The following is a 14,393-nucleotide window of genomic DNA, read 5'->3' on the forward strand; positions in this document are numbered from 1 at the left end:
GAAGCCAATAGTGCAGCCTTCAGTTAGTGGCCAAAGGTCCAAGAACCCCTGGCAAACCACTGGTATAAGTACAAGAGTCCAAAAGCTGAAGAACTTGAAGTCAAATGTTCAAGGGCAGGAAGTATCCAGCACAGGAGAAAGATGAAGGCCAGAAGACTCAGCGGGTCTGCTCTTCTTGCTTTCCTCTGCCTGCTTTATTCTAGCTGAACTGGCAGCTGATCAGATGGTGCCTACCCAGACTGAGGCTGGGTCTGCCTCTCCCAATCCTCCAACTCAAATGTTAATCTTTGGCAACATCCTCACAGACACACCCAGGAACAATACTTTGTATCCTTCAATCCAATCAAGTTGATGTTCAATATTAACCATCACAGTACTCTTTGTGTATAAATTCTACTCATAAATGTGAATGCTGCATCTGATAGAATAATGATCAACCTTGAATTTTTAATTAGAAATCTCAGATAAAATCCTCAAAACCAGAAACTTTTCATTCTATGGATTTGTTGTATTATTGTAGCTACTAAGATTACTTGACTAAGAATTCTTTGCCCTTTACTAGGTTCTGAGGATCTTTAAGAGAAGAAAAGAAAAAATGTAGAAGCAACTATAATTCCTATTTATGAAACTATCTTTTAAAATATGGGTCCAAAATGATTGTGTATTTTTCAGTCAGAAAGAGATAGCATTGGTGTTTCTTATTCAAGCTTGTCTAAATCCAGCATTATTCAGAACACAGTATTTTAATTTTCTTTGTATAGTAGCTTGAAATAATCATCCATCAGATGTTAGAAAAATAGTTCATTTAGGAATTTTACTTCCTCTTATATGTACATGGTTAGTATTCACATACATTAAGATGCACTTAAATACTATGTTATTTCTACAGTTATCTGTAAATATATATAAGTTGTACCAATCAGGATACATTGGTGCCGGGGGAATGTAGAGCGCAACATGGAAAAAATAACTGTTCTGATCATTGTGTTTAATATACTTACAATCAAGGTAGCTTTTAAATCTGATTTGAAAAGAGCAAATGTGATTTCTAGGGCTGAATGTACTTTAGGGGATTTGTGTGTTGAGCAGTCTCTCATGTGTGATATTTCCACCACATCTTTTTCTTTTCACCCTGACCCTCCTGCCTTCCCCTTATAAGGACTCTTGAGACTACATTGAGCCCATCTGGATAATTCAGGAGAATCTCTTAATTTTAAGATTCTTAATTTAGTCATGTCTGCTAAGTCCTTTTTGCCATGGAAGGTAATGTATTCACAGGTTCCAGGGATTAGAATATGGATGATCTTTGTGGGGGCTGTTATTCAGCCTACCACATGGGGGAAGAACTTGAATGTGCTTAAAAGAATAAAAATAGAAATGAAGAGAACCAATTGAGATGAAGAAGTTGAATATACAAGGAAAAGAGAGGGCAATTCATTGTGAATGGCTTCTCTTCAGAAAGTGGTCAGACCTGAAGCTTAACTAAAGGGAGTGAGAGAGTTTTGAAGTTTTAGGAGAACTGAGAAGTTTTTAAAAACTCATTCTGAGGAGGAGAGTGAGCAAACCAGAGAAATATACTAGGATTATTTGGCTACTATTGAGGGTCCATTTGAGTTTTGTGATCATGAACTTATAGAGATTAATCTGCACTATTGTGTGAATTTCTCTGACATTGATGTGACTCTCCAACACAGGCATGAAGAAAGTAAATAATTGGGTTTCTTTATAATGTAGAGTTTTGAAAGAAAAAAAGACAGAGAAACAAGGCAGTTTAGACAATTGGGGGAAAAGCCCCACTACATTTATTGTAATAATAGAACATGAACTCAAAGCAGGGTAAGAAAGAATAAAAAGAAAGAACTTATGATGCTGTCATGAACATCCTTGTACTAAGTCTTTGTCTTTTGTCTCTGATTATTCCCCCAGAAAATTTCCAAAAAGAGAAATTTCTTGGTAGAAAAGTAGGATGCTAAATTATATGTACAGTGCAATCAAAACTATAATTGTGTAACTGATATTGAATAGTCTGAACTAGAATAGGCACCAGTGGAAAAATAACTATTTTTCTACAGTCACAAGCTTTGGTTACTCTAGGGTATAGCAATAGTTCTTTCCATAATTAAAAACCACTTTCAAGGATTAGAAAGAAGAGTCTTGCTGTCTAAATAAAAACTTGAATCATGTATCCACTTCAAAGCTTTTTCCTCTTGCAGCTCAGAGGTGGCCTGACTGACTTGAGAACGGAGGAGCAATGGATATTCTTTTCCTCCTTCTATGCCTCCCCATCTCTGTTTGTGGCCTCTCTAGGGTCACGGCTGGTGGGATAAACAGAAAAATGGCTACCTCAAAGATATCCTTGTCATAATCCCTAGAACCCATGAATATGTTTCCTTACATAGCAAAGGATCTTTGTAGATGTGATGAAAGTAAGGACTGTGAGATGGGAGGATGATCGTGGATTATCCAGGTGAATCCAGCTTAATCACATGAGTCCTTAAAAGAGAAGTACTTTTCCCAGCTGTGGTTACAGAGCGATGCTATAACAGAAGAAGGATTTGAGAGATGTGCAGTGAGAAGGACTCAATCTGCCATCAGTGGCTTTGAAATTAGAGGAGGAGGACCATGCAGACAGCCTCTGTAAGCTAGAAGAGGCAAGGAAACAGATTCTCCCTCAGAGCCTCCAGAAAGGAACTCAGCCCTACTAACACTTTCATTTCAACCCTGTAAGATCCATTAGTGTCTCTAACCTATAAGACCACAAGATAATACATTTTTGTTGTGTTTGTTTGTTTTTTGCTTTTTGTTTGTTTGTTTGAGACAGAGTCTTACTCTGTCTCCAGGCTGGAATGCAGTGGCGTGATCTCGGCTCACTGCAGCCTCCACCTCCCAGGTTCAAGTGATTCTCCTACCTCAGCCTCCCAAGTAGCCGGGATTACAAGGCAAGCGCCACCACCTGGCTATTTTTTGTATTTTTAGTAGAGACGGGTTTCCACCATGTTGGCCAAACTGGTCTTGAACTCCTGATCTAGTGATCCTCCTGCCTCGGCCTCCTAAAGTGCTGGGATTACAGGTGTGAGCCAGCGTGCCTAGCCCATTTCTTTTGTTTTAAGCTGCCAAGTTTTAAGGAATTTGCTATGGAAACAATAGGAAATAAACACAGCTGGGAAAGGAGTGTTTTTGAGGAAAGCTTCAAAAGTCTTTCATTTGTTTAAGGCTGTGTGGCACTCTCTGTATTGCTGATGCACTGTGAGAAGGAAAAAAAAAAAAAGAAAAAAAGAAAACCATTGTTTCTCTCATGTAGTCCATGTGCAGATTCAGCAGGAGGCCCTGTAGGAGCACCACCCCCTCCCCAACCCCTTATAGTTACCTGCCATGAAGGTGCATTCTGGCAGGACCCCTTCTGCCCTTCCCCTTAGCTCCAGGCCCTGTCATACATCCCACAACCTCTCAAAACCCCTACAGCAGGGTATAGGGCAGAACGACTCAAGCACTGCCATCTCCCCTTTCAGCCTATGTGTCTTCACCATGCCAACAACTGTTAGTGCAGGCTGACCCATGTTCAGAACAGCCTTCCTCCCAGTCTGTCCATATTGCTCAAATAAGCCTCCTGACTTCAGCATTCACCAGGAGAGATGCAGCCACCTGTCAACATTCATATATGCCCCGAAACTCCAAGGTGTGGGTGTCGGTCTCATCCAGCACCCCTCACACTGGGGTGAATCTATGGGTTTCTACTGCCCAGCAAGCATCCAGCCTGGGAATGGGATGCGGGTCTCCCTTTTCTGTAGGCACTCCCTGCCCCCTGCCAATGTTCTATGAGTGGTTGTCTGAAGCCCAGCCACTTGGTTTAAGGCAGTATTCCTCCCCATTCCTTCTCCCATGGAGAAGACAGGGGAAATGTCCCAACACTCTACCCAAGTGAATTCTCCTATTTCATATATATGTGTGTTTGTGTGTGTGTGTGTGTATTCTATATTCTATATATAGATATATAGATATATAGATAGATATAGATATAGATATAGATATAGATATAGATATATCTTGTAATGTGGGCTGGTGGTAAGTGCAAGGGGCACAGGACCAGTCCAGCCACTGCTGTGTCAGCCTCCTGGCAATTTTTCCATTCTTAGGAGCTCTCTTTAGAATATGTGATTACTTACCCTTTATACTCTTCAGCTTTAGGGCTGTAGCTGCAATTATATGTGGAAGCAATATAGTCTTTTTAAATAAAGTTTTAAAAACATGCATAAGCCTTTCATTACCCAATTATCTGTGGCAAAAATATAAGAGTGTCTATTGCATTTCACTCAAGTAAAATGAGCAAATTATCAGTTTAACTTTTCAGCAGCTTATAGTTTGTTGATATAATCTGGGATTCTTATTCTAATTTATTATAGATTAATTAATATAGTTTTTTACATTATGCATATTCCCTTCAAAAAGTCATAACCTTTGATAACACATGAACCCTAACAACCACAATTTTTCATACTGAGTATGCGTTTACATAGTTTTGGTGTTTGCTGTCAGTTCTTCACACCATGACTTTTCTCTCTTATGAGGGATTTGTTGTGATTCACCTCATTTGGTAGGTTCAGGTAGGTTCAAAATCCATTCTTTCAGAAAAAGTATAAACAGGTCGTATATTTACTAAGCCTTTGCATGTACAAGAACATCTTTTATTTCCAGATGAGCATTTAATGACTAAGAGAAAGGTAATATAGGCTGATTACTATCTTTTTTTCTGAAAATCTCCTTTTTTTTCTTCCTGAATGCTGTGAGAATTTTTAATTGTACATCAAGTTATCTGAGATTTGTTTAAGTGATGCTTGTTGTTTATCAATTTTGGTACATCGAGAGTCCTTTTTATGTACAGAGTCATAGCTTTCTTCAAATCAAAGTTTTCTTCTATATCTTAGAACATTTTTCCTATTCCATTCATTCTGTTTTCTTAAGGAACACTGATGATTCATAAGTTATGTCTCTAATTTCTGTTCTGTGTGTCTATTATCTATTCCATGATTTGTACTCTAAGTTTTCCTCTGTGTCCTGAATGAGACTTTTAAACTTACCCTTTGCATTTCCTGGAGCAAAATAACTATTTGACTACCAAGATACAGATAAATTCACACACACACACACACACACACACACACACACCATTCTATAAAATATGTAATGCTATATATAGTAATAGGTTACTTAAGTAGGTTAAAAAGGGATTCTACTTACAATGCAAGATAAAATATAAAATATTTAGGTTTCTATTTAAAAAGAAGGGTGAATGGCACCCTAAAGGAAAATATAAAACATTGGCAGGTGAAATAATGAAATCAAATGGAAATACATGCCATATTTGTAGATTAAAAAACAAAATGTTTCGTTCTAGCTTTTCTGAAAGAAAAAAATTAAAAAGCAAAATATTTATCGAATAAATATATTTCAAAGGCATTCAGCATATTTTTGAGCATGAAAAGTGATTCTGCAATGGAAAGTAGAAGAATACCTAGATTAAAGTATCAAAAAGAATAATAAGAAACAACTGGATCCACCAGAAATCAAAACATTTAATAAAATAAAAATAAACAGAATGATGCCGTACTATTCCATAAAGATGGATTTTAAAATATCATAAAGGGTGATAATTTAAAAATACAGTGAGTGATTTTTAAGTTGTAAAGTTATACTCTCAAATCATACCACACAGAAAATATATTTCCAAATTATAGTTTAAATCATTTAAAAAGCTACCATCAAATATATTTGGATGCTTATCAAATCATTTCATAAATAGCTTTCTAATCTTATTTGAAATATTTTTAAAACTGCAGTGAAGAAGAAATTTATTAATTTTTCAATGGATGAAAAAATAAACATACAATTCAGGAAGTAAAAAATATAATACATGCAAACTTGAGAATATAATCTTAGCATATAGCATTAAGAAACAGCTCATTAAAGCAATTACCTGGTGCCAAATTTTTGACTTAACCAAAAATTGATAATATTTAATATACATCAGAAAATGTGGGGAACTTTGACACTGGTTGACAGTGGGAATATGAATTGTTACCATTCATTTGGAAATAAATTTTATATTATCTACTAATAAAATGTTAACATTTGGGTTTAATAATTCTGTTCATGGAACTCTATTATAAGGAAATAATAAATAAGCAAAATAAGCCAAGCACAGAAAGACAAATATCTCAGGTGAGAGCTAAAAAAAAGTGTATCTCATGAAGATAGAGAGTAGACTGGTGGTTATCAGAGGCCAAGAAAGGTGGGGGAGGGAGAGATAAGAGAAGTTAATTAATGGGTACGAATATATGTTTTGATAGAAGTCATAAGACCTCGTCTTACTTAGATCAGTAGGTTGACTATAGTTTGCAATAATCGATTGTATATTCCAAAATAACTAGAAGGGAAGAATTTTAATGATTCCAGCATAAAGAAAAGATAAATATTTAAGGTGATGGATATCTGAAGTATAGTGATTGATCTTCATAAATTATATGAATGTGTGAAATTATCATGTACCCTGAAACTATGTATATCTATTATGCATCAATAAAGAAAATAAGAAGAAAAATATTTTTAAATTATCTGTTCAAAACTGTTTACAATGGAAATGTTTGGGTCAAACTAATGTCCTTCAACAGATTTTTCTTAAATTATCATATATTTATTCTATAGAACATTATGGAAATATTTAAGAGTCATTTTAAGTTGTAAAGACTGCATAAGAATGTAAAAGACGTTTTAAAACATAAAAGACATTTAAAAAACAAGGAGCAACATTTTGTTGCGTGCCAATTCTATAAATCATTTAAATAGGATAATCTGGAAAGAAATATGCCAGAAAACTGTGCCTTTTTCCTTTCCTCTATGTGAAATATTGTATCATTGTTAACATTACTAATAATATATAAATCAAAAAACAATAAACGCACTTTTGACGTTAACTTTCAAAATATTTATGTATCTCCAAAAGGTGTCAATCCACGTTCATCCAGCTTTCACCCCACCTTACCTTTTCCCAATTGGAGATGTTGCTATCGTATACACAGCAACTGACCTATCCGGCAACCAAGCCAGCTGCGTTTTCCATATCAAGGTTATTGGTAAGTGATATAGTTTGCTTGTTTCCCCATCCAAGTGTCATCTTGAATTGTGTCTCCCATAATTCCCATGTGCCATAGGAAGGACCCAGTGGGAGGTAATTGAATCATAGAAGTGGGTCTTTCCCATGCTGTCCTCATGATAGTGAATAACTGTCACAAGATCTGACGGTTTTATAAAGGGGAGTTCCCCTGCACATGCTCTCTTGCCTGCCACCGTGCAAGACGTGGCTTTGCTCCTTCTTTGCTTTCTGCCATGATTGTGAGGCCTCCCCAGCCATGTGGAACTGTGAGTCTATTAAACCTCTTTCCTTGATAAATTACCCAGTCTCAGGTATGTCTTTGTTAGCAGCATGAGAACAGACTAATACAGTAAGTTTTCATCGAATCATTGGGCAGTTTTGTGAAAGCAATCCAGAACCCCAGAGACCACTTCTCCTTTATGATCAACAACTCCCTTGTCACTGATTCTTCCAACTGGCATTGAAACTTGCTCAAACCACTCCCTGTTTGAAACCTACATACCCTTTAACTATCACCGCTTCTTTTTGATTTCTTCCCATATGAACCCACATGAAAGTTCCCAATGCTTGCCATGTCTTTCTGCTTAATTGCCATTTATTCTGAGTCACCCAAGTCTGGCTTCTGTCCCCTTCACTCGTGTAAACTACTGTCATCAAAGTCACCAGTGATCTCTAGTGTTACTCTGTACTTTTTGGTCCTCATTTTACATAATCTTTCCTCATATTTTACATTTATTTAATTTTTTCAGCGACAGGGTCTCACTCTGTCCTCCAGGCTGGAGTGAGTGCTGTGCCACAATCATAGCTCACTGCAGCCTCAAACTCCTAGGCTCAAGCAATCCTCCTGCCTTAGCCTCCCAAATAGCTGGGACTACAGGCATGTGCCAGCACACCCAGCTAATTTTTTTATTTTTTATTTTTTTGTAGAGATGAGGTCTCACTGTGTTCCCAGGCTGGTCTCAAACACCTGGCCTCAAGTGATCCTCTCACCTTGGCCTCCCAAAATGCTGGGATTATAGGTGTGAGCCACTACACTCAGCTACATTGTACATTATTAACCACACACTTCTTATCAAAACTTTTTCCTTCCCTTAGCTTCTTTGATGTTAGTCTTTCCCATCTTTTTTTTTTCCTCCGTTATTTTTATCTAACCTTCTTTATTTCTTTTGTGGGTTTCTCTTCCTCAGGCTAATTCTCAAATGTTGATCGTCTCTAGGGTTTCAGCCCTGGCCTTCTCTTTCTCTCTTTGCAGTTTTCCTGAGTGATTCTGTTCACTGACAACTCCCATATTCCTATTTCCAGTTCAAATCTCTTTTCTGGAGGACTCTGAAAGCCTCGTGGACTTTCTCCATATTAATGCCTCACAGGCATTTCAAACTCACCCAAATTATTTCCTAGCTCAGAAAAGGATGCAACCAACCACCTAGCTACCAAGCAAAAACATTGGAAGTCATGCTTGACTCCTTGCCCTCTCACCAATATCCAAGACGGTATCAGGTGCTATTGGTTTCACTTACTTGATATCTCTGAAATTTGTCCCATTCTCTCCATCCTCAGAGCCACCATGGCAGATCAGTCCTTTTAAATCTTTTGAGCCTGGTTTACTGTATCATCTCTCAATTGGTCTTCTGCGCATTACCAAAACAAAATACATGGAGAGGTAGGCTACGTAGCAATCTGTAGTGGGCAAGAGCATGGACTCTGAACCCAAGCTGCTTAGGTTCGTGTTCATCTGCACCACTTGAAGTCAAGTGTTGCTGCTCCATACCTCAATTTCTTTATCCAAAAATAAAATTAACGAATGTATTACCTCATTGTAAGATTTTAAATTTGTGATAATATATAAACCACTTGATCTAGTGCCTGCCATACTTTAAGCTCTGCGTGAAAGCTAGATAACAACATACCGACATTTTGCAATATTTATCTCAGGTCTATTTTTCTTATGTTTATTTTAAAATTCATTATGTTAAATTCATTTTGTTTTAAAAATGTTACATAACTTATTGAAATAACTAACATATATTAAACTGGTTCCTTACCCTATACATTACAGGTTTTGGTAAAAGTAGATGAAAGAAATCCAGTAAAAATCCGACTATTTCACAAGGCTTAGTTTTTAAAAATTCCTTTTTCCATGTTGTTTTAAACATGAGCATTTCCATTTGCATGAAAAATATGTTGGATTCTCAAAAATATGACACAGTGATTTTAGACTTGGAAATGTGGTCAAAAGTTTGCCAAGTTTTAATTTTTCATAATGAAGAGTCAACATAGTGAAATGTGAAATGTGTACTCGAGTGGCTACTAGACTTTAACTGAATTCCCAAATTATAAAAGAGAGAGGGCCGGGCGTGGTGGCTCACCCTGTAATACCAGCACTCTGGGAGGCCGAGGCAGGCAGATCACCTGAGGTGGGGAGTTCCAGACCAGCCTGACCAATGTGGAGAGACCCCCATCTCTACTAAAAATACAAAATTAGCCAGGTGTGGTGGCACATGACTGTAATCCCAGCTACTTGGGAGACTGAGGCAGGAGAATTGCTTAAACTTAGCAGGCGGAGGTTGCAGTGAGCCAAGATCGCACCCTTGCACTCCAGCCTGGGCAACAAGAGCAAAACTCCATCTCAAAAAGAGAGAGAGAGAGAGAGAAGGTCCAGGCGTGGTGGCTCACACCTGTAATCACAGGACATTGGGAGGCCGAGGCAGATGAATCACCTGAGGTCAGGAATTCGAGACCAGCCTGGCCAACATGTTGAAACCCTGTCTCTACTAAAAGTACGAAAATCAGCTGGGTGTGGTGACACATGACTGTATTCTCAGCTATTTGGGAGAATGAAGCAGGAGAATTGCTTGAATCCGGGAGACGGAGGTTGCAGTAAGCCAAGATCACGCCACTGCTCTCCAGCCTGGGGGACAGAGAGAGACTCCATCTAAAAAAAAAAAAGAGAGAGAGAGAAAGAGAAAGAAGGAGAAGGAAGATGAAGCAGGGGAAGATGGAAGCAGAAGCAGAGAGGGATATAGGGAGGGAGAGGGAGAGAGAGAGAAAGAGAGAGAGACACACAGACAGAAACAGACAGAAAGGGACAGAGAGACAGAGAGAGAAAGAAAATACACCAAAGCTTACATTTTTCTTATTTTCTCCAGGGTGTTGGTGTCACCCTGATAAATGAGACGCAAGCCAGGAATGCTTCTCCTTGGCTGCCACAGAGTGCTGTCTCACTTGCTTTGAAGTGGGCTGTCCCTCTCCTTTGGAGACAGTACATCTGCTGGCACCTCCAATTCTTTTGAAAGTGATTGACCGAGCCTTACCGCCCTCTTGCACCTGTGATTTAACTTTAAAACATCTGAATAAAATCAGATATGCTCAGAAAATCTTTGAATATTTAATTGTCATTTCTTTTGGCAAAATAGTAAATACTACCGGATTTGTAAATTTAGCTATGAATTGACTTGATTCAGCATTCTCAAAGTACACTGACCTGCTATGAGCATTGCTTTATCCTTTATTCAGCAACTTGTTTTGAGCACCTGTTATAGAACAGATGCTGTGCTATCTAGTGGAGATCTGAACAAAAGGGACTGCATCACTGGTCTACGGAGTGTACAGTGTAGTAAAGTAATAAACCTAAGGTCTGCACTAATGAAATAACAAACATAAGGAAAAGACAAAAATTGAACATATGTTCACGAGACTTAGCTGAAAATGGGAATCCATATATTCTCACAGGTGCAGTTCAGTTAATTTCAGAGTATGTATTTGCATGTTTCTTGGATAGGAATACTTGGTCTTAATGCTTGTGGCTACAATTTAATAGCTTACTGACCTCAAGCAAGTTTCTTAAGTTTGCCTCGTCTAACATTCCTCACCTACAAAATTAGAAAAATGATGTTTTTGCTATCTCCCTCAAACCTCAAAGACATGTAATAAGAACATTTCAGATGTATAAAATGCATAATTAAATTAAAATAAAATTATTTCCTATACACCCTCCTTTTTAATTTAATTTAATTTTAAGTCAGGATACAAGTGCAGGATGTGCAAGTTTGTTACATAGGTAAATGTGTGCCATGTTGGTTTGCTGTACCTATCAACCCATCACCTAGGTATTGAGCCCCGCATGCATTAGCTGTTTATCCTGATGCTCCCCTTCTCCTCCAACCCCTGAAAGGCCCCAGTGTGTGTTGTTCCCCTCTCTGTGTCCAAGTGTTCTCATTGTTGAACTCCCACTTATAAGTGAGAACATACGGTGTTTGGTTTTTTTCCTGCGTTAGTTTGCTGAGGATAATGGCTTCCATCTCCATCCATGTCTCTGCAAAGGACCTGATCTTGTTCCTTTTTATGACTGCATAGTATTCCATGGTGTGTATGTACCACAATTTCTTTATCCAGTTTATCATTGGAGGGCATTTGGGTTGATTCCATGTCTTTGCTATTGTGAGTAGTGCTGTAATGAACATACACGTGCATGTATCTTTGTAATAGAAGGATTTATATTCCTTTGGGTATATACCCAGTAATGGGATTGCTGGTTCAAATGGTATTTCTTGTTCTAGGTCTTTGAGGAGTCACCACACTGTCATCCACAACGGTTGAACTAATTTACATTCCTACCAACAGTGTACAAGCGTTCTTATTTCTCCACAGTCTTGTTAGCATCTGTTGTTTCTTGACTGTTTAATAATTGCCATTCCAACTGACGTGAGATGGTATCTCAGTGTGGTTTTGATTTGCATTTCTCTATTGATCAGTGATGTTGAGCTTTTTTTCATATGTTTGTTGGCTGCATAAATGTCTTTTTTTAAGAAGTGTCTGTTCATGCCCTTTGCCCACTTTTTAATGGGGGTTGTTTTTTTCTTGTAAATGTAAGTTCCTTATAGATTCTGGATGTTAGATATTCATCAGATGGATAGATTGCAAAAATGTTCTCCCATTCTGTAGGTTGTCTGTTCAGTCTGATAATAGTTTATTTTGCTGTGCAGAAGCTCTTTGGTTTAATTAGATCCCATTGGTCAATTTTTGCTTTTGTTGCAATTGGTTTTGATGTTTTTGTCATAAAATCTTTGCCCATGCCTATGTCCTCAATGGTCTTGCCTAGATTATACACCCACTTTATTGTTCTTTATTGACATCCTAAAAACTCCACCACATTCAATCATGGCTTTGAAACCTGGCTCACTCACCCCACCTCACATCCACCCTTCAGCCTGGGTTCCAGTGCTCAACAACACAGACTCCCAGTGCTTTAACTTCTACCATGGTTTTCATCCTCTGTCTCCTTTCCCCACTTCCAGGTTCCCACTTTGTTCTTTGTCTTCACCTAGAATTTGTCAACCTTAGAAATCTTTAGCTCCAATGTTCCACCTCTGGAAATAATCTCCTGGCCTCCCAGCAGTAGCCCACCCACACTGACATCATGCTTATTTTGCAACATGACTCGGATCTCTGGCCCATGGTCCTTCCATTTAGCCATCTATTAGCCCTTGTCTTGACCCTTCAGATAAGAGGAACATCATGGGAATGACAGGTGTGGTCATTTCATTCCTTCAGCTTGTCTGGAATGGTTCTCTTCCCTTCCAGGTGGGTCAGCTCAATGACTGTGGACAGAACTCACAATTTAAATGCCCACCACGTCAGGAATTGTCTTTCACACACTTGTGCCCAAGATAATTTTAGGAAGGTGGCATTTTTTTCTTCAACAGATAGGGGGCAGTATAGCAAAAGCAGCTCTTTCCTTTGATGTTGGAGATCAGGGAAAAGACATCAAAGGAGCCACAGGGTCAGCCTTGTTTCTTACAAGCTCAAGGCTGTCTGCCAGCACAAACTGACTTCAGTTCTCTTTTGAAAACCTCCTCATCATTTATGAATATCAGTTGTAACTTCTTTGATTTCACGTTCTTTAGATGTAGAACCACCTGTCATAGACTGGTGCAGATCTCCACCTCCCATCCAGGTCTCAGAGAAGGTGTATGCTGCAAGCTGGGATGAGCCTCAATTCTCAGACAACTCAGGTGAGGTGACAAGGACTTTGTCGTCAGCATAGTAGCACTGAATTCTTTTTTATTTTAAAAAGCTTTTTAATAGGATAAAAGAGAAAAGGCAAATAAAAACTGTCTAAGGAGAATCAATAATTATATAAGTTAACATGTTTTAATGCTAGGATAATTATAAGTTAACGTTATTAAACTTTCCTATCCATGAGGGTTTTCCTAATTCAGTATTCCATGGGCATTTGTTGAACCTGCACTAGGTGTTGTACCTAGCAGGGTTCTAATGAATTTCTTGAGTCTCCAAGCTTATGTTGTTCTAGAGGCAGAAACCATGCATTTTATCAGCATCTCTACTGTAGATCTATATATTCAGACTCAGTTCTTAAATACTTGACAAAATTATAAAAAATCATAAGAAAGTAGAAAACAACTAAGCAAATACAACTGAAGTTTATTTTAAAGGTTTCAGTAAAACCCAGAGAACAACAAAAAATGCAAATTAAGTAATTTCTTAATTAAAATCCCAATGTTGTAGCAGACTTACCCATTGCCTAGTTGCTTTGTAGGACATCTTAAAGGACTTTGAGAAAATCAGTTGTTTATCAAAGAAAGCCTTAATTTAATGGGGTTGTTGAATCTACTATTTCTATGTTACTGTATAAATATTAAATCTCTTGTTTTCTACTAGTGGGCAAAGCAACCCGGAATGCCCAACTGATTTGCATAAGTAGGACATGAAACTTCAAATCAAATAAGAGACTAATAAAGTGACTCAGGCTGGGCACAGTGACTCACATCTGTAATCCCAGGACTTTGGGAGGCCAAGGTGGGCAGATAACCTGAGGTCAGGAGTTCAAGACCAACGTGGCCAACATGGTGAAACCCCGTCTCTACTAAAAATACAAAAATTAGCCGGGCGCGGTGGCTCACGCCTGTAATCCCAGCACTTTGGGAGGCCGAGACGGGCGGATCACAAGGTCAGGAGATCGAGACCATCCTGGCTAACACGGTGAAACCCCGTCTCTACTAAAAGTACAAAAAAGTAGCCGGGCGAGGTGGCGGGCGTCTGTAGTCCCAGCTACTCGGGAGGCTGAGGCAGGAGAATGGCCTAAACCCAGGAGGCGGAGCTTGTAGTGAGCCGAGTTCGTGCCACTGCACTCCAGCCTGGGCGACACAGCAAAGACTCCGTCTCAAAAAAAAAAAAAAAAAAAAAAAAAAAAAAAAAATACCAAACAAGGGCCAAAAGAAAGCAGGGG

General features: G+C 38.5%; 1 protein-coding gene across 1 annotated transcript in view; it reads left to right on the plus strand.

Moving 5' to 3' along the window:
* Nucleotides 1–14,393, plus strand: part of SVEP1 (sushi, von Willebrand factor type A, EGF and pentraxin domain containing 1) — a 228,356-nt gene that overhangs the window by 84,759 nt on the left and 129,204 nt on the right. The window contains exons 9-10 of the mRNA XM_025359181.1: nucleotides 6,998–7,127; nucleotides 13,051–13,158. Coding sequence (XP_025214966.1) covers nucleotides 6,998–7,127; nucleotides 13,051–13,158 — 238 coding nt within the window. The remainder of the gene's footprint in view (nucleotides 1–6,997; nucleotides 7,128–13,050; nucleotides 13,159–14,393) is intronic.

Source organism: Theropithecus gelada, chromosome 15, assembly GCF_003255815.1.
Source record: "Theropithecus gelada isolate Dixy chromosome 15, Tgel_1.0, whole genome shotgun sequence".
NCBI classification, from domain to species: domain Eukaryota; kingdom Metazoa; phylum Chordata; class Mammalia; order Primates; family Cercopithecidae; genus Theropithecus; species Theropithecus gelada.